At 47.0% G+C, this 24620-nt stretch overlaps 7 protein-coding genes across 7 annotated transcripts; 4 read left to right on the forward strand and 3 right to left on the reverse strand.

Annotated features, from left to right (window-relative positions):
* Positions 1 to 999: 999 nt before the first annotated feature.
* Positions 1000 to 5717, forward strand: TRUGW13939_03157 (uncharacterized protein; the record flags this gene model as incomplete). The annotated part of the gene is made up of 7 exons (XM_035486342.1): positions 1000 to 1085; positions 1267 to 1877; positions 2036 to 2823; positions 2880 to 3374; positions 4295 to 5036; positions 5093 to 5292; positions 5346 to 5717. 7 exons carry the CDS (start codon positions 1000 to 1002, stop codon positions 5715 to 5717), a joined length of 3294 nt encoding a protein of 1097 aa, XP_035342235.1.
* Positions 5718 to 11482: 5765 nt separating this feature from the next.
* On the forward strand, positions 11483 to 12205 carry TRUGW13939_03158 (uncharacterized protein; the record flags this gene model as incomplete). The annotated part of the gene is made up of 1 exon (XM_035486343.1): positions 11483 to 12205. One exon carries the CDS (start codon positions 11483 to 11485, stop codon positions 12203 to 12205), a length of 723 nt encoding a protein of 240 aa, XP_035342236.1.
* Positions 12206 to 12645: 440 nt separating this feature from the next.
* On the reverse strand, positions 12646 to 13926 carry TRUGW13939_03159 (uncharacterized protein; the record flags this gene model as incomplete). The annotated part of the gene is made up of 1 exon (XM_035486344.1): positions 12646 to 13926. One exon carries the CDS (start codon positions 13924 to 13926, stop codon positions 12646 to 12648), a length of 1281 nt encoding a protein of 426 aa, XP_035342237.1.
* Positions 13927 to 14348: 422 nt separating this feature from the next.
* On the forward strand, positions 14349 to 15304 carry TRUGW13939_03160 (uncharacterized protein; the record flags this gene model as incomplete). The annotated part of the gene is made up of 3 exons (XM_035486345.1): positions 14349 to 14436; positions 14493 to 14638; positions 14696 to 15304. The coding sequence occupies 3 exons, from the start codon at positions 14349 to 14351 to the stop codon at positions 15302 to 15304; spliced, it is 843 nt and encodes a 280-aa protein (XP_035342238.1).
* A 977-nt stretch (positions 15305 to 16281) lies between these two features.
* Positions 16282 to 19425, forward strand: TRUGW13939_03161 (uncharacterized protein; the record flags this gene model as incomplete). Its single annotated transcript, XM_035486346.1, has 4 exons — positions 16282 to 16651; positions 16718 to 18181; positions 18894 to 19035; positions 19092 to 19425. Coding segments are annotated over 4 exons (2310 nt in total), but the record flags the coding sequence as incomplete, so codon positions are not given.
* Positions 19426 to 19554: 129 nt separating this feature from the next.
* Positions 19555 to 21520, reverse strand: TRUGW13939_03162 (uncharacterized protein; the record flags this gene model as incomplete). Its single annotated transcript, XM_035486347.1, has 9 exons — positions 19555 to 19787; positions 19930 to 20133; positions 20189 to 20269; positions 20339 to 20592; positions 20662 to 20752; positions 20819 to 21053; positions 21108 to 21149; positions 21202 to 21264; positions 21329 to 21520. 9 exons carry the CDS (start codon positions 21518 to 21520, stop codon positions 19555 to 19557), a joined length of 1395 nt encoding a protein of 464 aa, XP_035342240.1.
* A 466-nt stretch (positions 21521 to 21986) lies between these two features.
* On the reverse strand, positions 21987 to 24292 carry TRUGW13939_03163 (uncharacterized protein; the record flags this gene model as incomplete). The annotated part of the gene is made up of 4 exons (XM_035486348.1): positions 21987 to 22190; positions 22253 to 22886; positions 23248 to 23849; positions 23915 to 24292. The coding sequence occupies 4 exons, from the start codon at positions 24290 to 24292 to the stop codon at positions 21987 to 21989; spliced, it is 1818 nt and encodes a 605-aa protein (XP_035342241.1).
* Between the last annotated feature and the right edge of the window lie 328 nt (positions 24293 to 24620).

The following is a 24620-nucleotide window of genomic DNA, read 5'->3' on the forward strand; positions in this document are numbered from 1 at the left end:
TCGAAAGTAGCGCAGTCGTGCTACCAATTGGTTCAATAGACTGTAATTTATGCGCCCTTCTCCATTAATTAGCTCGATGATGTTACGAAGTAAGAATTTCTGATTTCCCCTAGTCGTAATGCTCAGAAGTGACAAGTCTTGACTTAACCCTCTTCCTTGAATAGTAGCTAATCAAGCAAAGAAATAGGCCCAAGCAAACGTCAAGATCACAGACTCCGAGGGGAACGTTGGTTGCGGTGAGGTTTCACCAGGGGGGAATACGGAGGCGGTTGAAGGCTGTCTCGATGCCTTTGTCGAGCGAATTGTCGGCTTGGATGCCAACTATGACCCATATGAAACAATTCCCCTTCGTGAGGCGTCCTAATTACAGACTCTAGTCATATCAAAATGGCTATCGCATGGGCTTCTACTGGGGAGGACCATGGGCGGTGGGGGATGGCATGTTGGATCTTATGCGGGGCCCCGGATTAGGGCTAGAGATGGATGGGGGAAATATTAGGGCTGTCGCAGTGGGCGCCAAGGCCTGAAGGTGAGTGGTGAGAATGGTGAATGTATTGATCTAGTGCATATAAATAAATAAAAAATACATTATTATTCGTCGATACATCAATTGATGCGACATTTCACCACATAAAGACAGCTGGAGAGTGGACATACAAGAATATGCAACGTACTGCCAATCTGCAAGAGACAAAGAAAAACTCCTCTAGTTTTTAGCCCAGCAGTAGAATTTCTGGCACTGTTCGACTTGTTATCAACTGTGCCAATAAAAACCATGGCTTTTGGTAATTATGCACTATTCTGTCTGCCACGGGGCACGCACGGTCAGGTGAGCTCTCGACGGGTAAATCTCCGGGCCCTTTCCTCCTTCATGTTCAGCTCGCACCTCCCCACATCACCAAGAATCAAACACCAAAAGAGACGTCAGATACAGAGGCTAACAGTCAAATTATCATCACTTGCGCTACCCCTCTACTTCTAGTTCCCGGCAAGAGTTCGATGGAGTCGTCGGAGGAACCACCGAGTAAACGCCGATGCGACAAGAAACGCGTACGGGTAACTCGCGCTTGTGATACCTGCAAAAGGTAAGTTCGATTTTTCTGCTGCTGATGCGTGATGAATCATGGACTGTCTTCCTGATAGATAGAAGAAAGAGAGTTAAGCTCACGATCAACCTAGGAAGAAGTTACGTTGCACAGGGACTCTGCCCTGCAATAGTTGCAACCGAACTGGCAAAACATGCGAATACACCGCTGATTATAATAGGGGAAAAGTGCCCCATGTTCGTATAGCCCAGCAGCCGGTGCAGGAGAGTGATGAGCAACAGAAACAGCAGCAATTGGATCCTACTGTGGAAGCAGCTAGGTTGCCACCTTTGCTTCATTCTCGCCTCAACATAACAGAATCAAGTCAACCGACTGATAATCCACCATCTCGCGCATCTCTTGAGCCCCATCAAACAGATTTGGAGGGTCACTATGTCGGCCCTTCGTCCGGCGTCTCGTTCCTGGTTCGGGCGCAAAGAAAATTGTATAAATACTTGGAGCTGCCCGTCAACGCGCCCATATTCACCTTTGGGGACAGTCCGTTGCCAAGGGGCGAGTCAGCCTTCATGCTACTGCCTCCAAAAAAGGAGGCCAACGCGCTCGTGGCAAGATATTTTGATTTTGCTTTCCCCACACATCGCTTCCTTCACCAACAGCAGGTCGAGGGCTGGGTTGATGAATTCTATACTGCCGTACTAAGATCTGAAGCTGTCAGTCCCAGTATGCGAGGGAAACGCGCTGTGGTACTTATGGTTTTCGCTCAAGCAAAGCAATGTCAGTCAGACTCGGATCAAACCCCAGCCAACTTGTCAACAACCAGGTTCGTCAGCTGTATATGCGTTCATTTCCGTGTGAAAATCAAATGCATGGCCGTTTTTGTGATTTTCCTTCCCTTATCTACCTCCTTTTTATTCCTGTTAGCATAACTCATTGACTTGATAGTGCGGTCTATTTTGCGGCCTCGGAACAGCAGCTAAACGCTGAGACAGGCCCTGTCCGCTTGACGAGTGTACAGGCGCGGCTGGCTCAATGTTTCTATCTTCTGTCTCAGTCTCGCATCAATCACTGTTGGAGTTTATTCGGGACGACAGCTCGGCTCGCTATGACCATCGGTCTGCATCGCACCCGGAAGCGAGAAATTGGCGCCGGTATCGATCATGTTGATTTTGAATGTCGAAAGCGTGTCTTTTGGTGCGCATACAGCCTGGACAACTATCTCAGTGCCGCCTTAGGTCGCCCACGAATATTCCATGATGATGACATTGACCAAGACTTTCCTGCGGTTGTTGATGACTCTCAAATTCTCCCAGACCAGATTCTTCCCTTGGCAGGGAATTCACAGAGTATAATGCTGGCTCCCTTATACCATGCCAAACTGTCGGTCATTATTGGCCGTATATTACATGACATGTACGGAGCTCACAGATCAAGCTCTCAAGTAGAAGCATTAGCCGCCGCTCAACATGGCGCAGATCTTACCTGCTGGCGCCAGGAAATTTCCAGATTTCTTGACTCCTCGAATGTTGACCTTTTGATGCTAATATACCAACGCCAATATACGGTGCTAAACCTAGCCTTTTACCATGCGCAGACTTTGCTCTATCGACCATTCATGATAAAGCACCTTGGAACTTTTATGGATCGGGATAAACAACGAAATGACTCTCATAGCGAAACTATGAATCAGTACATTCAAATTTGTCTTATAGCTGCCACGAAGATTGCCACGATGATTCGTGAACTTTGTGAAAAACACCGAATGTACAGCACGTTTTGGGTAAAGAAGATAGCCTTTCATATCACTCGAGCTCAGAAGCTGATTTACGCGCACAGTTTACCCACTATTACGGATTTTCCGCCATCATGATTTTGTATGTGCGAGTCATTCAGTTGGCTGCGCAAAAGGGCAACCCGGAGGAAGTTCTAAAATATCTACAAACAGGGGAGCAAGCCCAACGGGACCTGGCCACTTGTGGCTCACGGTCTTCCTTCGTGCAACGCTACATCGTTGTTTTGGAGGAGCTTCGCCAAGAAGCCCGGACCGCGGTGAATCAGGATGGCCATCACCAAGAACCAAATGCCATTAGAGATAACACACTCTCCTATGGTCATGAAATACCGGAAATTGGGGTCTCTACCTACCATGCGGGCGTCCAGTCGGACGAGTTGGAGTCTGTGAATGGGCCACTGCATATCAATAAAGGGATGGTTGAAAATCGCAGCGTTGAAGATCCTGGGGGGCTAAGAGGCTCCAATTTGATGATGATCCCCTCGATGCAGCCTAATCCACCACAATGGCCAGAAGGCGGAGTTGAGGATAACTTACCTGTGACTGGATTTACTGGACTCACAGATTGGGGACATCTCGATTCATTGGCAGTCGCAGGGATGGGGGAATTGGACATTCTTTTCTCTCATGGCTGGGAGCTGAGTGACTCGAGAGAAGCACCTGGCGGTTGATGAGAGCCATAATTAATGAAATGCTTCGCAGTCATATCAATTTCGTAGTGCCTTTACTACAGTCGTTGTGCGTTACTGAATCTGCTCACAGCTCCTAGGTTAGAGCATCTTATAAAGATCGGATGTCACCTTTGCTTTTTCCGCATGGGGACCCTTGGTTTCTCGTATCCCGCGTGAAATCTAAAGACTTCCAACTACACTGGGTAGTGCTTTCATCGTCGTCTGAATAATCCATGCCGGCACATGGCGTAGAACCACCGTTGGGATTTATCCTTCTGGGGCTTTTCCGAGTACCCCGCATGAAAATTACTCGGTACTATTCCGAATGCTACCCCACGGAAAAGGCTCGGGTAAGTGTTAATCATGTTTAAGGCGATCATACCCACCATTTTCCATTAATAAGGGTCAGTAGCCCAGTAGTACAGCATAACAAAACTCGTTCTGTTCCAATGAATGCTTGCACGGTTTAGTTGGACACCGACACCCCTGCCTGCTACTACCCGATTCCTATCATGTCAATGGCGCTTGCAAAAATACAGAACGTGAATCATGTTGAAGATGCGTTCCCGGCAAACGACACCATCCTCAAATCTGATGAGATTCATGAGCCCTATAGACCCAGAGGAGGAGAAACGGCTCGTACACAAAATAGATTGGATTATACTTCCTTGTCTTAGCGTGTGTTACATATTCTTTTATGTAAGTAACCGACAGTTCTGATAGGGTTGGCCTTTAATAGCATCAAATGCTTGGATATTTCGTTGACTGTATTCAATTTGATTTGATAGATTGACAAAACCACCCTTTCATATGCAGCAATTTTTGGGATTGACGAAAGCCTTCATCTAGTTGGTACTCAGTATAGCTGGTTGTCCTCAATTTTCTATTTTGGGTTCTTGGCGTGGCAACTACCGACGAATCTCTTAATGCAACGACTTCCCACCGCAAAATATATGGGCGTGAACATCATTTTATGGGGGGTCTTCCTTGCCCTTCAAGCTGTTTCAAAAAACTTCGCAACACTCGCTGTACTCCGAGGGCTTAGTGGCGCTGCAGAGGCCTGTGCCGATCCCTCTTTCATGATTATCACCAGCATGTGGTATAAACGAAGCGAGCAGCCTATTCGAATTGGAATTTGGTACTCATCCCTGGGACTAGGTATTGCAGGCGGTGGGGTGCTTGGTTATGGGATTGGCAAAATAAAAGGCTCCCTACCCAGCTGGAAATATGAATTCGTCATCATTGGCGCTTTGTGTTTCTTATGGGGAATCGTCATGCTCGTGGTGCTTCCCGATTCGCCATTAACTACTAAATATCTTAAACAAGCAGAACGAACTATTATGATCAACCGACTACGGGAGAACCAGACCGGAATTGAGAACCGGCATTTCAAAATGCACCAGTTTGTAGAAGCAATCACTGACTTCAAGGTCCATCTTTTCTTCCTCATTGCCTTTTTCCAGGCTATTGTCAACGGAGGAGTCACTAATTTCGGTACACTTATCATTCAAGGATTTGGGTTTTCGACTCGTAAGGTGTCATCAGCCCTAATAAACATTGATTCAAGGGTCACTGACTTGTCGCAGTCGGAACTACCTTGCTCCAGATTCCATATGGAGTCTTCATCTCTGTGGTCATTCTTTCCTGTGTCTGGATTAACGCAAAAATGCCGCCTAACAGTAGATGTCTCATGCTGCTGATTTTCTTGGCGCCTAATATTGCCGCTGCCTTTGGTCTTCGCTTTGTGCCCCAAAGTGCCAAGGTTGGCCGCCTCATATGTTACTACGTGAGAGCCCCTCTATTTCTGAGAAAATGCTCGGATTTCTGACATCTCTATAGCTTACGGGATCCTATAATGCATCATTTGTGATGCTATTATCTTTGACTACTACCAACATAGCAGGGCATACAAAAAAGGTGACAGCCAGTGGGGTCCTCTTCATCGGTTACTGCACAGGGAATATTGCCGGTCCCTTCTTCTATAAGAACAACCAGAAACCCCTGTACTCGCTCGGTATATGGAGTATGATTGTTTCTCACCTGCTGGAGGTCGTTTGTGTGGTGATATTGTGGGTTTATTTGCGGGGTGAGAACAGAAGAAGAAATAAGAATCAAGGCATTGGTGGAAATGCTTCTCAGCCTAGCCATTATGTGGGAACATTGGAGGACATGACCGATAAAGACAATCAGAATTTTCGTTATGTGTTCTAGGCCTATTCTCGACGAACTAGTAACCATCAAGAGGTGACAGCGACTTCGTTCAAGTTCAAGCACATCTGTCATTTCGAGACAGTCTACCATCCTAAAAATTGGGGTACTAGCAAGCCTGCAGTTTTGATGGACCATTGTGAATCCGGAGCTTACTGGGAGTTGAAACATGTTAGGTTACCATGCAAGATGTATAGAATGTGAAAATTCTTGGATTACGGTCTTGCCGCGGTATTTATAATGTTCTCGGGGTGCTGAACTTTTAGAAGAATAGATTCATTTCTTTTCAATACATTTACTATTGAAAATTCCTCTTTACGAGGGAGTGAGAAAGTAGTAGTTGAAGAAGTCAAATCTCCCGATCAAATCTCCAGATCAAAGTGGGAGAGGACCAAATGAAGAGTGTGTAAAAAGGTGAAGACAGTTTCGAATTCGACTGGATACAGTTGATGAAGTCAGGACCACAAGTCAGCACCACTCAGGTTACAACCTTTGAAGATGCCAGTAGCCTATGTACTAGTCCTTTAGAAAGAACGTGCATAGAAATTACGCGTGATATTTGCCGTTGAAAGACATGACAACATCCCTTTGTTTGAAGTAACCTTCACGCTTGACGAATTCTGAGAGGCCAGTGACATCAACCTCTTGATTGCTCAATTTCCATAGGGTTTGAGCCTCTCGACATTCCCGAAAGTGTTCCATAAAATCGTCATAGGAGTACACTTTGTCTCGCAGAGCACAAGCATTAGACTGAATCCTTGATGATCTCAAAGCCTTCTCCAAGGCAACCTGAGAGCCACTGCAGCATATCCCATTCTATCAAGTAAAATGGCGTTATTGTAAGCATTTAAATGGTAGCGGTTTTATTCAGACCTATAGATAAATTGATTTTGAAATGATAGCTGAAACATGATGTCGAAACATATGGGCGGCTCTACACATGTAATAATGGAGGAATAGATTACTCACACATTCATTATTATTAATTGAGCATACTACTGTCCATTATAGGCTAGCATCGAAATTATACATGGTCCCTCGGAAAAATGGGGGCCAGAGTCGGCCGAAGCCGTGCTTTGTCGTCTTAAAACAAGGGCAAATTGCTCAGGTCCTCGGGCTCGGGTAAGTATTAGCCCGTACGCCATGTGGAATGGAATGTGTTGGCTCGTCTTTTTGTTCTCACTTTTCGTAAAGTTTTTAGGTGCATGCAAGGCTTGGTGAAAAGGAAAAAGATTTGTAATTCGAAGACTACGCCCCAAGACATAATCCTGTTATCATCAACATCGAATCAAAGCATGTTGCTGATCCTTCTAGTCGGGCTATTTAGCCCCGATTAGACTTTAGGGGATTTTGAACTAAGGCTCGATAAAATTATCTCAGCATCACAGGCTCACAGCTGAAAATAATAAATTCCATTAACGTATAGACGACCGGAACTTACCTAGATAGGAACTACAGAGGCTTAATAAAGGACTTTACGGAGTTCTCCGTACATCCATAGTTATACGTATTATTGAAAATCCTTGTAGACCCATTAAAGTGGAGCCATTTCGGGCATGGGTTGATAAGATCGTTAGAAGAATCATGAAACAGGATCGACAGGAAGTGGCGAATGATCGGACAGCTGAATAGGCAGACCATTTAAATATTTTGCATATACTACTCAGCCGGCACGAAAAGTATTAAAGAATAAATAAATATAGAAACGAATCCTGAATCCATTCGGAATGACAGGCTTAGATATTAGTAAAGGTAGAGCTCTACTCGGAACCACTCAACGCCGAACCGGTATGCAAAAACAGGTAAATGTCGAACAAATGATTCAGACATGCTTCCTCATCCGCAGAACTGAGTCGACAAAGTGACGCGGTTTTCGTGCTAGCGTCATAAGCATCGTTTCAGACAGATCAGGCTGAAAGAGGTGGATTTTACTCATGAGAAGGATCAATTGGGTTACTTTTTATTTCCATTGCGTTGAGAAAAACAATACGTACCATAATATTATCGCTTGTTTCATCGGCGTATTTATCTGGCTGGGTATGTGAACGGCGGACAACATCCGAGGAACATTGCGCGTTTCGAAGAACTCCAATGCACCATCTAAATATTAGTATGCAGGAACTTTTGTCCATTCACATCGTTCCCGCTACGAAGCACTCAATTTTCAGTTTATACAAATTATTATTATACAAAATGTTTTATGTAAATGAATTTCCCAACCTGATAGCCTGTGAAACGAGCCTATTGCTATAGTACTATTCATGATTCACGCTTTCATATTTCTACGGTCTAAACGGTTCCAGGATGAGTCGAAGAAGTCAAATCCATAGTACTCTATAGCGCGCTACTAAATCCACCAGCCGGAACAGTTGACGTTGGGGAATACTAATACTTGCCTGCGTAATGTGATGGTAGTTCTTGGCCACGCGTCCCAGACGTTGAAACTGACATAGTCTGGAGAGCGAACGCTCATATAGGCACGACTTCCATACCGCTTTAGGTAACGATCCAAATCCTAAATCCTTCAAAACTTGCCGAAACAAGACTCGATTGCAGCATTATTGACGCCTACCTCGTACTGGAAGCAGGTGAGCTACGCCATGCCGGTGGGGCGTACTATTAATTAGCAGCTAGCCAGCCTAGAAAGATTTTATTAACGGTGTTGGCAGCATGGAATATTGACATTTGAGGCTAGCTTATAATAATGCTTCCTTCACACCCCGGAAAGAAGCTTCTTATTTCGAACTAGGGGAAAACGGCGTGGGGGGGGGGGGGGGGAGGGGATTCCTCCATGTTCGTCATGCATGGAGACCAGGATGCAAAACCCTGCCCAGACTAATACGGAGTAATACGTAAAGTACAGCCGTACAGCCCCGGACAAACTTGTCCGATCGACTGGCAAATAGCATTTCTGGTACTCTCTTTTTATTATTATTATGAGCAGGGAGTAGTGTAATCATCCCTAGGCTCCAAGGGGAAACGATCTCTTTATTGTGGGCAGGAAGAATACAAATGCTATCAAGGCGAGCGTACGTGACCTGCCTAACTAGGGAATCGGCCGACATATAATCATATTACTAAGTAGTACTAAGTGCTGCTATTAATACACAAAGTTCGGCAAGGACGAATAGGGATTCGCTTACTCGTTTAGACTTAGCAACAACTGGTGCATTTCTAAGCTCTCTCAGGGCCCTTGTTTTGTACTCCGTACACAGTACTTTCTGGACCCTTCAGGGAAAAATGATCGGCGCAGGATGAGACGAGCTGTCACCATGAATTTCCTTTCTTAGATACGAAGTACATGCGCGTTGCTTGGCCGATCCCGAGAGTTGCAGTTGCAGTCGCAGAGAGCAGAAGAAGAGCTTTCTTGGCTGTATGTCACCACCGTTGTTCTCGCAAGTATACCCTGTTGGTCATACGTCCTATGTAAAGTAGGTACATGGAGTCAGCAATAGCTTGCGACGGAGGACGAATGGATCAACAGCGCTTTCCAAGGTTACCATTCTGACGGGAGCTAGCCAACAGGATTTTAGAGAAGGACGAGTCAAAACTAGACAGAACAACGCCGTGGCTTGGCATTTTTTTATTTTTAAACGAGGCTCACATGTACCTCAGCCCTTCTAGGCTCAGCCTGACCAACAAATTTGACTTTTTGACTTTAGCTGTGTGGACTCTCACGGCATCTAAAAATAACAAGTCCGATCCGAAGGCTTCACAGTATTGATGTAGACGCTCTGGGAGATTGTGGTCGGTCAAAGGACAAAAGGCGATATAATAATATATTTGGTATGTAGTATTAGTAGTTACTCCATACATGTAACTATTACTTCGCATAATGACCCTGCTAATAGTGCCAAGCACTCCATACTTCGTGCTATTTGTCACCGAAAGTGTATCCGTAACATTGGAGCCCTCGGGGTAAAGATGTTGATCGCAAGTTACATTTGTCTGGATTGGCTACTTCCTTCTTTGGGCCCTCTCCGGAGCCTCTGATCTCTATTGGCTCTGTCATTCGACGCCAGGTGGTCATGTTACTGTCCCTGCATGATAACGCGCCGGTTATTCTTCATCCGAGTGGCCGCACTATGAGTTTTCGCTTCTGGAAGGCCGACGAAACCTTACCCAAAGTTAAACCTGGATTATTACCAATTCCAATTGATTAACCTGGGAAAGTTATGTTGGATGGCTAGCATGGACTACCGTTTAAGCTTTGTGGCTAGAGTAGGGCCCAATAAATAAATATTTTACGTATTAGCCTTCTACGGACTACTACTCCGTACACCGTATATAATAATAAATAGACCACGTAGTAATAATATATCATTGTACGTACACTTAGTGCGGGAGGTGGAGCCAGAAAAGAAGCCTCCACGGCGCACCGTTTTTCAGGGTTCTGACGGACTTCTGTTTTGGGGAGTGAGGAAATCGATTTAGGCTCGTTTTTATGGACTAGAGCGAATTATACTCCGCAGTTAACTGCATGGCTTGTTTGGAACCTATTTATAGCAATAAGTTTATGGTTCCATCTAGTCTTGACCAGCATGGCCTGTCCCACCTCTCAGATTGCCGGGGTCGGTCTCCACTAGATGACACCCTCGTATAAGTGGAAACGGCAGCGGGGTATGTGGTTTAGCTTTGGACTATGAAGTCGTTGTGCAATTATTCATAGCCAGGTGAATACTAAGAGGGGTACGCACTCTGTAAGAGCCAAAGAAGCTGTTCCGAACTGAAAACCCGCCGATTCCGAGTAAGATCGACAGCGTAGCTCCGTGATGGAGTACTGCATCGGCTCCAACTAAAAAAGGGTAGGATTTTGTGTTTCGTCTAGTACCAGCGACTATCGAGGTGTTTATGCTCATTCTGTACACTAGTAGTGTAAGCACAAGACCCAGTAATCCGTCATGCACAATCCGAAAGGAGCCCTAACTCACGACGATTTCCTGTTACGGATGCCCATTCCGCTTATGGCTAGCCGCTCCGACAAGGGGTCCGGGCTATCCCCGTTGTCCCCGAATAAAGTGTCCATGCAGAGTCTAGTGCTGGCTAGGTAACTCGCCCGGAACTCTGGAAGACCTGCAAAGTGTAAACTCGGTTCCTTATATTATAATCTGATTACGCGATGGCCCTGTGATTGGGCGTTGCTTATTCCCCATCCAGCCTGGTATCGGAATGTGCTAGTGTACAACTACACCGGCCCGGTCACCACTTGCATCACCAACCCTCCTCACCATCATCTTCGGTAGTTTGCTTGCCTAAAGTCATGAACCCTGAGGATAGCTGCCCTTGGCCCATTGCCTTTAATAAAGCCTGGGGTCCACAGTAAGCATACCCGGAACGACGGACGATCTCAACGTCCTTTGCTTTGCAGCCAAAACCCACCGTGTCGTGTCTGGACTAGCAAACTCAAATCACAGATGAAGGGCCGCATCGGGATGAAGTTCTGGTCCCCCCTCAAAGGCTGAATGGGATCATAATTAATGCCTGCTTTCTTCTGGATCCTTTCTGCTTCGCCGTTTATACTGGTTTCTGCCCGCAAGATTGTGCAAGCATATGATTGCAGATATATCTCCACACATCCCCTCTTATCTTTTGTTGCCAAACACCATCGTGCTCAGATCTGGCTTAACATCTGTCTCCGTGCCTCCGCATTGTGTCGAATCAGGCCTCAGATATAAACGTCACGCATACAGCAGAGCGCGAAACTAGCCGCTTTCTTTCCTGGCAAATATAACCCAAACAGCTTCTTAGGGCAGCTTCCAGCTGACCTGATGCTCACCCTCCTCTGCGATAACTTTGGACCGCACCTCATGATGAGTAGCGGTCCCCGGTCGACCATGCGGTCTATTTTGAATAACGACGATAACCCTTCCTTTGCAGTACGCAAAAATGCCGACTCTTCACCTCAACAGTTCGCTCATGAAAATCGCTACCACAATGCCGATTATTCCGAGTCGGGGACTGCCAGGCCGTCTCACCTGACACAGCAGCAACAAACTCCAATATGGACGGCCACCCCTACTTCTACCACCAGGGAATTTCGAGCTCAACCACAGCCATACCCTATCGAGTCGTCAATCAGTCCCCTACCAGCACTTCACTCCCGGCAACCCTCGCTCGGAAGCAATGACGGATTGACAACCCCTACCAGCCCGCTGGAGATGGAGAAGAAATTCAAGAAAAACAAGTATGCATGCCCGTATGCTAAATCACATTCTTGTACCGCCACTTTCACAACGTCCGGCCATGCCGCTCGCCACGGTAAAAAGCATACGGGGGAAAAAAGCGTGCACTGTCCAATTTGTAACAAGGCTTTCACGCGGAAAGACAATATGAAGCAGCATCGTCGAATCCACAAACCCACCGTCAAAGAACCGTCATCCCCCGAATCGAAAGGGCAGAACAACTCAGACCAAGAACATCGAGATAACAGTCAGCCGGAGTCCGATGGCGAAGACACGTCGGCTGGGTCGTCTCCTGCGCAAAGTAATTGAACGTTGCGTCCTTTCAAAGGAGACAAATAGCGATGACCCTCCGCCTCGAACTATCCTTTTATCTACCGAGAAAAGGAACCCCTTGATGTTTAAGATACCCGATAAACCCGTTGAGAGATATGACAACCATGCCGAATTGTCTTTAATTCTCCTATCCCAATTCCCCCCCCCCCCCCCCCCCCCCCCCCCCAGCATTTTTCCTTGGAGCGATTGTTATCTTATTGAATGCATGAGTGGCGGAATTCTGGCGTTTTGTGTTGACCTGGCCAGATTATATCGATTGCACTGGATTGCATACGAACATAAATATTTCACATTTGTATAAATAGACTTTAGCCGTTTTAAATCGACATGTTTTTGTCATAAATTCAATGGTGTTATAGCTGTACTATTAACCCTTGCACTGCTCATGGGTTATTATACGGATTACTATCCACTTTTCAAGCACCGCTCTCCTGCCGAATCAATGCAACTAAGGATTCCGCAGCCAGCGTCGCAAATTCAGAATCATTGATTGCATGCTCATCGCGCAACACTGCGATGCCACTTCCCTTGAGACGGCTTTCTAACGTGTCAAACAATGCTGTGTCTGCTGAGGAATCGTGAAATGGCTGTGATGGAGTAGAAATTACGCTGATGCCACCAGTAGGTAGAATCACCTGCACCAAGTCTGGTCGCACGGCATGCTCACGCAATTTGACCCCGATAAAATTGGCGATTTGTGTGCACTCATCAGGGCTTGTCCTCATTAAAGTGACAGCTGGGTTGTGTTCATAGAGCAAGCGGTTGTGCTCCGGATTGCTGAACTTGGCAGGCACGGTATCTCTGGGACCAAAGTTGACCATGTCGCAGGCCCCAACACTGAGGATTTGCGGAATGCCGGCTTGAGCTGCTGCTGTCAATCGATTGGGACCGGCGGTCAAAACACCTCCAACAAGCTCATCGGCAATTTCAGTGGTAGTCACATCCAGAACAGCATCGATCTGTTTCTCTCGAACCAGTCTCTCCATCGCCTTGCCGCCGGAACCCGTGGCGTGGAAGACATAGACTTCATACCCATACTTACTCGTGAGATGGGTCCGGATGGCATCTACACAAGGGGTGGTGACACCAAACATGGTGATAGCTACCCTCGTTTTAGGCTGGTTCGATTGAGCTTTGATGTCGCCTAGACTCTGGTGGTACATCGTGGCAGCACCCAGAATCGCCCCCGCTGCATTTCTGAGGATTTGATTCAGGATAGAGTTGATTCCAGCAATGTCAACGACGCTATACATTAGCGTAATGTCGGTTTCTTCTACAAGGTGTCCGACGTCTCCGCTGGCCATGGTTGATACCATCAACTTTGGGACACCCACAGGTAAGGCATCGCGCATAACTGCTGTCACAAGGGATGTGCTACTTGATCCTCCTGCTGCGACAATACCGTGGATCTCTCCCGTCTTGAAAAGGTCGGATACAAACGATGTTGTGGAGTCAATCATGCACTTGATATACTCGGCTCGAGGGAGCTGAGCCAAGTCTGTTGCAGCTTTGTCAGTTCCATAGGCTGCCAGCTTCGCATTTGAAATATCAATCAGATTGTTATCGACTGGGTGGCACCCTACGTCGAGTAGGATGACTTTTGCTGTACCAGCTTTGAGGATTTGCTCGCGCAGGAAAAGCGTCTCGTCGAGCTTCGTATCGCAAGTTCCAAGAAGTACTATTTGTGGCTGAGCCATGTCGTCTGTTCAGAGTTGACCAGATTTTAACGAATGAGGTTTGATATTTGACACAGATTTTCTTATTGTAGCCACCGATAAATCAATATTTTTGGACAAAGACATATGTCTGTGACAAAATTCACATCAAGTCGGGACTTTGGATGCTTCCTGAAGCTTCAGAAACACCCGAGAAATTATTTGGCCAGTTCTATTTCAGTTTGTCCAGGATGAAGGCTATATGCGATCACAAAGATCTAGGCAGGTGATATGATATCACCCCGCTTGTACGTGGTAGCTTAGCCCCGCAGCCCCTCAAAAATCGGGTGGAAGTCGTAGCCACAATGATCGTTCTTTTTATGACGGCATTTTAAGTCTGAAAATTATCTGGACATTCATTCCATTGATACCCTGGGGTATAATCAGTGAGCAGAGCGAACAGAATGCCTCGACCAACATTGCGCTCAGAGATCCTAGGCCGGCTTCGCAACGTCATATCGGATGGCGGCATCATTGTTGGCGCGGGAGCCGGTGCGTGTTCAAGCTCCCAATACACGAGTGGATTATTGATTCAGATCTTAAACCAGGAATTGGGCTTTCTGCCAAATCTGTGGAACAAGGAGGCAGCGACTTGATCATTATTTACAACTCAGGCAGATTCCGGATGGCTGGAAGAGGGTCACTGGCGGGCTTGATGCCTTACAGCGATGCGAATGCAGTTGTGGTCGATATGGTATGGTTAAACACGATGCATCCAAGGTGTGCCTCTAGTAACAGATGGATGATGTAGGCCAAAGAAATTCTCCCCATTGTTCAAAAGACACCGGTTCTAGCAGGCGTATGCGGAACAGATCCATTCAGAAGCATGCCAGAGTTTTTGCAGGAATTGAAAGACATTGGATTCTCAGGGGTGCAAAACTTTCCCACGGTGGGCTTGATTGATGGCAACTTCCGAAAAAACCTGGAGGAAACCGGAATGGGGTACGATCGCGAGGTCGAGATGATCCGGCTCGCGCGGAAATTGGATTTCTTGACTACGCCTTATGTCTTCAATGTCGACGAGACAGAGCGCATGGTTCGGGCGGGAGCAGATGTGCTCGTCGCACATGTCGGTTTGACGACCTCGGGGACGATTGGCGCCGAGACAGCTCTGTCACTCGACGATAGCGTCAGGATTGTGCAGGAAATTCGCGATGCCGCAGTCAAGATCAACCCGGACATCATTGTGCTTTGCCATGGTGGACCGATCGCAGAGCCGCAGGATGCTGAATATGTGCTCAACCGGACCACGGGGGTACATGGATTCTTTGGCGCGAGCAGTATGGAGCGTCTACCGGTAGAAGTCGCTATCAAGGAGAATGCGCGGGCCTTTAAAAACCTCAAGATCGATCGCAAATGAGCGTAGTAGTCAGGGTTGTTTGAAATTGAACGCAAAGGGCCATGTAGCCATCAAGCATAGAGGGAAATCCCAACGACACACATGTTGATTATTTTTCTCTTTTTTTCCCGGGCTGATTTGTATATTGTGATTTTTTATCGCAGGTTCGCCAACCCTAACTCTGATTGGCGGAAAGGGCGTCGACGATGTCCCATGGAACGCGCTGGAGACTCTCCGGAGACGCCAAAGTCAATTGCCCAGGGGGTCTGCACGACGTCAAGTCACTCAAGTGCATCTGCTTCCTGGGAGCGCCGAGTGCCATCATCTTGCAGATGGCGCGACCTGTCAAGGCCCATGCATGTGTGGCTGGGAACTAACTACGTCATGCGGCCCCGCCTCAGGCAGGCAAACATGGCATGGTGAACCACAGCTTCGTTGCCTGTTTTTGTAGCAATAATAATAATAATATGAATGGATTCTGCATGTCGCTATTGCTTGCGTCATTCTGGACATCGACATCCAATGGCTGTTTGCTGCCAGCCAGCCAGCGTTGTAGCGGTCTGGATTGTAGTAGTATATAGAGCGAGACTGCGTTTGGCATCAATCAAATCGATCTGACAACGAGAAAAGAAAGAAAAAAGCCATCAGCCACTGCCTTCTCACCTCCTGCGCCACACCATAGCATCGCATCGCATTGCAGCTGCATCGCCACCGATTGTTATCGTTAGCACAGCACAGCCCAGGGAACGAGAGGAAGAAAACACACCGGGTCGGGTCAGCTGTCGACGGTCGTCCCTCCCTCCTCGTGCCTGCCGCTGCCCATTCGCCCCGCCGCCCCGAGTCAGCCCCGCCTCGAGATCATCACAATATTATTAACAACCTCGTCGCTCTTCCTGCGTCCATCTATCAGTCCATCTATCCGTCATCCATCGCTGCTCTGAACATCGTGATTCTATCGTTTGGCTGCAGCATTTCTTGTGTCAACTTTCGGATCTAGCATCCTGCCTACCATGTCGTACTACGACGGCCGCGATAGTCGGGGCTACCGGGTCAAGCGCGATCGATATTCTCGTCCGGGCGGCTACGTCGAGGAAACCTATGTGGACAGTCGGGGTGGCTACGGCCGTGAATTGGGTCCCGTTCGTCGTCGCGACAATGACAGCCAAGAGTCTGTTGTTGAAGAGGTGACGAGGGACTTCCCCCCTGGCGAGTACTACTATGGATACCCAAGATCGCGCCGTTCCATGCCTGTCCGGGAGACTGTCCCTCGCCGTGCTCGCTCTGCCGGTCGTGATCCCTATTACGACGACGACTACTATCGCCGCGATGATTACCGACCTCGCAGGTCGAAGCGCTACCCCGATAAACGTAAGTAACTAGATATGTGACCTTTGCTATTGATTCCTTTGCTCACGGGTGTGTCCATTTTTCTAGGCGACCGCCACGAACGCCGCTCGTCATACTCTTCCTCTCGCAGCCCATCGCCCCGTCCCCGCAGACGCAAGTCTCTGAGTGAACAGGCCATGGGTGCTATTGGAGGGGTTCTTGGAGTCAAATCTGGCCGTGATCGCTCTCGTGATCGATCCACCGACCGTCATTCAGACCGCTATTCAGACCGCTATTCAGAGCGCGGCCGGTCTCATCGTCACCGTGCCCACTCAGACTCTCGCTCTCGTAGTCGGGGCGGCGGTCGCCGCGCCAAAAGTGAAGCCCGCATGGCCCAGGCTGTCAAGGCTGCTCTTGCAGCTGGTGCCGCAGAAGCTTTCCGTGCCCGTAAAGACCCTGGCCCATGGACAGGCGACAAGGGCAAGCGAATTTTGACGGCTGCTATATCTGCCGGTGGTGTTGACGGCCTCATTGACCGTGATCCTAATTCCCACGGTGGCCGCCATGTGGTCGAATCGGTCCTCGCCGGCATGGCTACGAACCGGTTTGTCAACGGCGAAAGGTCCAGCTCAAGATCCGGAGCGAGGGGACAGAGCAGAGGGCGCAGTCAGAGCCAGGGGGGAGGAGGCATCAAAGATATGGCTTCTGCCGGAATCCTCGCCGCCGCGGGCAAACAAATCTACGATCGAGTTCGCTCGAAATCCCGTGGGCGCAGCCGGTCAGACTCCCGAGACAGCTATTCCGACGACCGTGGCCACACTGACTCCAAGAGACGTGGTTCGAGCGTGTCTCGCGCTATCAACAAGGGTATGGCGGCCCTGGGGCTTGATGACAAGAAAAAGGATGACCGTCGGCAGGACCGGTCATCCCGCTATTCTGACTACTCTGATTCTGGAGACGATGACTCCTATAGGTCGTCTGGACGGCGACATAGGTCATCTCGAGATGTACGTTCCCAATCAGCAGCTTCTCGTGGCTCCACTTCTCGCGCTTTAGCAAGATCTAAAACCCCCGGCTCTACTAATGGCAACCTTGAGTGCCATAGTGATTGCGATAGTGATTCTAACCTTGGATCCAGTGACGATGAAAAACGCGAAAAAAAGAAGATGCTCCGTAAGGAGTTGGTGACTTCAGGGCTAGCAGCAGTGGCGAGTATTCATGCTGCTCACAGCGTAGCAAAGAACTATGAAGCCCAGAAGAAACGACGGCAAGCTCTGAAGGAAGGCACAATTTCCAAGGAGCAAGAGGCAAAAATGCACAAGAAAGGAAATCTACAAAACGTGGCTTCGATTGGTTTAGCTGCCCTCGGTATCAAAGGGGCTGTCAGTGAATGGAAGGAAGTGCACGAACAGAGAAAGGAACACAAAGAATTCGAAAACAAATGCAAAGAGCGACATGAGAAGCGACTGCTAAGACGGAGCCAAAGCTTGAACGGGTCCAGGTCGTCAAGGAATCCTCAATCGGCGGGTGCCAGTCCAGCCAGCATGAGCATAAACGGCTATGGGGGCTCTCGTTATCGTGATGGAAACCCTTATGATGCTAGCTATTCCTTTGACCATTGACCTGTCTTGCTACATTATTTTACGAGTTTATGATTTGTTCTCTCACTTCTAATATGCCTAATGTTTTTATTTATTATTTTTTATTATTTTTATTTTTGCTACCCTATTCCTGATTGATTTGTCGTGGCTAGGAATATCCTAGTTGCTCCATGTACTTATGAATGATGATTGATGACACGCCCTCATGCTCGTCTGATCTGCGTTATTGTGATAGAATAACAAAAATTAGCTTCCTTGAAATAGGATCATTCTTAGTATATAACCATGAGAGAGTGACGTTTTTCGGTTTAGACTTTAGGCTAATGTGGGGCTGTTGTCCGTGTTTACGACCAATGGAATCTGGATATGTGGGGACTCATGACTGCCGAAATATCACGTGGCGATTAGATACGGAAAAGCGGGTCCAGAAACGTCATAGCTTGCTCCAACGAACAGCTTTCATCCATACTCACACCCTTTCTCAAAATTTAAGCTTGAACAGCCGCAAAAAACTTCACTCTGCCTTTAAATTGTAAAAATGGCCTCTGCAAACTCACTAAGGAATTTGCCACGAGTGTTGGCTCGCCCAAAGGCTCGCCCTTTTTCCAGTGCCAGCATCAGACGAACCAATACTTGCCCCTTCTCGCGCGAACATCAACATGGACGCTTGTCAATACTTGTAGCAAAGTCTCATATTTTGCGGCCTTCTATCGCCTCTCGACCAGTCACTTCGCCGTTGACTGTACAAAGCCGCACATTCGTTGAGCTGAAATCCGCAGGAGGGAAAACAGAGGCCGATTTGATAGTCGAAGAATTGCAAGAGCTGTGCGAATCTCCCTTATGCTCCCTATAACACATATTCTAATATATGCATGGGTTAGATACAATGATGCCAAAGATGAATTCGAGATCGCCGTCGATAGCACAAACAGCGCAACGATTTACGCCTCGTCCGATCGTGACTCGGCACGAGAATACCTCAACCAACTCCTCTATGTCTACACAGCTTATACATTTCCAAAAGATGCGCCTGCCCCCGATGCGCAAGATGCATCAGTACAATTGACGAGCCCGATGGATGAGGAGCCCAACTTTGACCCGGAAAGTGTAACACCCGAGGTCAGAGAAGAAGTTAAAAAGAGGGTAGGACAGAGAATCAGGGAACTGAGGAGTGGTGTGGATAGATTGGAGGCTATGGCTGGACATGAGGCCTAAGATAAGCTTGCTTTTAACTATCAACTAGGGTACACTATAGTAATTGGATCGAAACCAGAAACCATCAAGTTTTCCGGATACCAGTCACGATATCAATCATTGAATTGATATATTGTCGATAACATCTTCCTAAAACTGGTACTTAAAATCCGGAGCCCTATCACTCCATTCTTCTTCAGCAATCACTGGAGTGCTACCCTCTGCTAACTCTTTATTTTTCTGTCTCTCTCGCTTTTTGTATATCCCAAGCATGACCCACCATCCGCACCACGCAAACCCCAAACAACCCAGCGACCACGAATGGCCCAAGACAAACCCGGGTGCTGCAGAAGTTTGATAGATCTGTCCTGCAACAACACCGCCTATATTCGTCAAAGTCAGTAGAATTCCCACACTAGCCGCTCTTTTCCCGTCTGGTGCGCAATTTGATGAAAGCCAAGCTATGTTGGTACCTAAATGCAGCTTCATTAGATGCTGTTTTCATTTATTTTCAGTTCTACTTACCGGTGCAAAGATAACATGCCGTTGAGATGAGATATGTTGCAAAGTAGCGCACTCCAGGCGCGAATGTATTTTGACCATTGGCAATTAAAATCGCATAGCCGGCAATACCGAATGGCGCTGCGATGATGAGAGAGAGAAATCGTGCTTTGTATTTGTCGGATAAAACGGCCCCAACACCGTAAGCAAGCGCTCCCCAGAGATTAACTATTTACCTGTTAGAAGGTTTCTTCAGGGGGGACAATACCGGGGTCATCCTTACCGGGAACTACAAGATATTGGGCTTGAATTGTCGAATAGTGAAACCCATCTTTCAAAATGATAGGAAGGAATGTACCAAAGCCTAGGACGAAAAATCACGTCAGCGAAATTAATGCACGTACACAGATATCCCAGGGAAAATGGGAAATACCATAAAGAATAGTGACGACGCAGATCTGGATGATCCCATGAATCCAACTTTTGATATCCTTGGCTGCCATCTTGATATCTTTCCATTTGTAGTGGCCTTGCCCACCGCTATATGCAGCGGATGCTTCAGCACGACGTCGCATTATAACCCTATCCTCTTCGTTTAGAAAGTAGGCTGTTTCGTAGTTCTTCGGGACGACAAAGACACAGATCACAGCCCAGACGAGAGTGATAAGACCTTCAATTATGTATAGCCTGATTTATTTTTCATGCCAATTAGCCACCTCGCTTTCCACATTAGTAATACTGAGAAAAGTTCCGTACCATCTCCATCCACTCATCCCGGCAACACCGTCCATGTAGAGAATTGCATAGGCCAAGAGACCACCGAAAGCACCAGACAAGGCAGAAGCCACTTTGAACCCGTCAGCAAAAGAAACAGTTAAAGTATCACATCACGGAATGTGCAAGGTGGTGTTACCAAAGAGAAACGATATCCTCGTTGCCAGTTCTTCTCGCTTATACCAGTCGCAAAGGAATAGTGTCATCGCAGGGAATAAGCATCCTTCAAAAAACCCGAGAAGCAGCCGAGTAACGGCGAGAGAGGGAAATCCTTTGACAAAACCCGTGCACATGCAGACAAGACCCCAGCAGAAAGCGATACAAGGAATAACGCGGTTATATTGAAGGCGTTTGACCACAAGAGATGTTGGGAACTAGAACAATAGTCAGTATTAGTTGAACATCTGAAGTCGTTTAAAGATCCTTACTTCAGCAAGGATGTAAAAGATATAGAAAATAGAGATGCATATCTACTTCCGGTCAGTCATTGTCCCAGAGACTCAAAATTTGGACACGACTAACGTTCAATTGATTTCCTTTTAGCCCGATGTCCGTAGACAGACCCTGCGTAGCAGCAAAGCCAATCTATTCCGTAACAAGAGCAAATTAGCAAGGGCAATTCGCAGTCCAAAAAAGAAGCAACACGTACGTTACCCCGGTCAAGATACGAAATGAGCATCAAAATCATCATCACAGGTGCGATGAAGCAATCCAGCTTCCATACCACGGCACGCTCGCGTCTTGTGTATTCCTCAACGGACAACCCCTCCCCATTTCCACTGACTGCAGACTCATTTGCAGTTTTGTATTCAATTTGCATCTCGCTCTCCTTGTCGTCCATGATGGATTGTATGGGAATGGTATTATATACTTGTATATAGAAATGGAAACAAATAGGACATATTCATCCCGCTGTACTATTGAAGTGACCATCGAAGTAGAGTTCACTTGGACCTGGGAAACCTTTGTATTAGGCACTAATGTGCTGCGCAAGATCTCCAACGCAGTGACTTGTCTGGCTAAATTACAGTTCTGTCAAACGTAGTGACAAAATGCTACACTAGCCCGCTTCAAGCCCGTGGCATTGAATAATGTCCGCCATAATTTGCCATTTAGGAAAAAACAAGGTTCCCGGCCAATCTCCGGGCAAATAAAGCGACGCACGATTCGCGTGTGGGGTAAAAACTGGGGAAAAGTTGGGGGAAGAAAGACCCACAGCAACCAACTTTACCAATGCTTTAGTTTGGGGAAATAAATGCTATATTGGCAAATGTGGGACAGCCCGAAAATTTTAATTACATCAGAGTTTATTTTCTTGCCAGTTCCTTCTCCAAGATCGGGGCAGCTACATTCGCCGTGTGGAGACTCAATGCTGTGGCGATCTCCAACACTTCCATAATTTCTTGCGGCGAAGCTCCGTACCCCAACGCATTCTTCATGTGAAGCTTTAGTCCGGGAACGTAGAGATGTGTTGCAGCGGCATCAAATGCGCAGTAAACAAGTTCTTTTATCTATTGTGTCCATAATAGTCAGAGGCCGTCCATAGTGTTAGCTAATATCATGAAATACACACCTTCGGCTCCAAGGCTCCTTTTTCACCATGTTCTGTCTTCTTCGTCCATGGCACGGACGAGAACTTCAAGTACGCCTCGAAGAAATCAGGATCAAGCCGTAGAAAATCCTCCCAGAACGTGTGCCAATACCCGCGGTTCTTAGTGAATTCAGTTTTGAGCTGCTCCTGACGGGCATCGAAAGGGGTCGCCAATCCCGTTGGGTAGTTTTCTTCTCTCAGAACTTCTGCTAGTAAAGGTACCCCGATGTTACAGGCGTGGATACCGAGAGTAGATGTTAACTCAATAACCTCGATTATCTCTGCCGTTGTTGCACCTTCCTGGAGAGCTGTCTGGATATGTTCTTGAACACCAAGCGCATAAAGATGAGTAGCCGCACTGTCGACGGCTAATGCAATCAGCGACTGAGTCTTTCGAGTTAAATGTCGATGTCCGGCTCGTTTTGGAATCCCTCGCAGATCAAGACTGGCATTGAAGAGCTGTGGGCTGAGTGCAAGGATACTTTCCCAGCCATCGTGCCAGGCATGTTCGCCATTTTCGGCAATGAATTTATTCTTGAGCGATTCTGAAGACATATTTAACCCAACAAAGTTTTGAGTGGTAGTGTGTAATTGAGGTAATATTAAATAAACAGTACTTGAGAATTAAGTAAAGTTCAAGAGAAGCAAAGAGTTAGGTGAGATAAATATACCCCCACCTTGGGTACTTCTACACCGAATTAGTAAATCCAGGCGGGGTTTATAACTTGTCAACATTGAATATATTCTTAGAATGTCTTGAGATCGTGGAAGAGAGCCATGGTTTCATGATAAAGGAAATTACCTCAATTTGGTCGACATAAAAGACAATCACCTACAAATACACAATTGTGGGCATCGAAACGTGAACTTTAGTGGTGAGAAACGAAGAAATACAGACATTCTTCTTTTGCCCGAAATGATTTCGAATGAATATTCACAGCCTCTAGCTTTCAGTGCCCTAAGTATATGCTATCTACGAGCCCCAAAATCGAGCCTTATTCTCTACATTCTCTTCCCACTCAATATCATGTGCGAATATAACCTCCACCCCGCTGCTTTCCAATTGTCTAATCTTTTCAATTGTCTCCTCTGCCTTCTTTCGGTCGGCATGAATGCAACAGATTTGCCCTGCAGTGTCAAGCCATTCTCCTATCTCAAGCTCCTTGCGCATAATCCGCCTGTCATGACATGCGTCCCCAGCTAGATAGATTTGAGCACCAGAACCAGTCTTGACCAGCAAATTTATATGTCCTGGAAGATGCCCCGGGGCATGGACGATTTTTACTGTTCCATCATTGAATATATCAAGAACTCTCATGTCCATTTCTGGAATTGTCGCCCAGGCCTGCTCAAAGTTTGCATCCCCAGAAATCGGGGGTTTCTTTTCACAAGAAGAGGCATCTTCTGGGTCATGGAGCTCTACTGTTCTTTCTTCTGGTAATATTCCGGGTTCGAAAAAAGAGTGACTTCCTCTCAAGGAAGACGCTGCCGTTGGCTTGAACAGGTTCCACGCCCCATGACCTATCACGAAGGTGCTTTTTTGAAAGTCCCTCGGTTCGCCGATATGGTCCCAGTGTACCTAAAATAATTTAGCTTGTGTTTCAATTATTGGGAAAAAAAAGTATAGAAGTACTGTCTCCATACATGAGAATAAACTATGTAATCGATATCATCGGCGCTTAGTCCTCCTGCTGCTAGACTCGTGACCACATCCGGATCTGTTGTCAGAGGCTGCCTCGTTGACACATGACGTTGTATTGCTTCTGAATACCGTCGAACCTCACGCCTCAGCCCTAAGTCAAAAACAATCCTAGTGATTTTTCCGGTAATTGGATGGTGATGTTGGATAAGGAATGCTAATGAAGGTACCGTTCTTCGAGAACTATCGGAAGCCGGATGGACAAAGAACTTCTCTGGAAGGGTCAAATGGCCAGCTGAGAGGGCATGTAGCTCAGCAATTCCCGGTAGAGCAACTTGGTCACTTAAAGAAGGCGCTGTCTGTTTTATTGTTATAGTAGACATGGCGACATGGACTCAATGGAGACCAAGCTTCCAACCAATTTTCTGGTGATTTCAAACGGTGAGATTTGGAAGTGACTATAAGGGCTTGGTTGCGCCGACCAACTTGGAAAGCGGATCGACTTCCAGCTTGGGAGATGCTCCACCCATAATTTGGTTCGTAATAGTTAACGCCTATGCTAAAATTGGCTTGGACATACCCTAGAAACAAACTGCCCCATGGGAGGCCATAATGGTGTTTGGAGTATTTGGGGAATTCAAGTTGGAGAATCATACTATCCATTGAGCGGGTAAATTCCGTTACCCCAAGTTTTCCTGTTCGGGCAAGTCT

The sequence above is a fragment of the Talaromyces rugulosus genome, chromosome II (genome assembly GCF_013368755.1).
Source record: "Talaromyces rugulosus chromosome II, complete sequence".
NCBI lineage: Eukaryota > Fungi > Ascomycota > Eurotiomycetes > Eurotiales > Trichocomaceae > Talaromyces > Talaromyces rugulosus.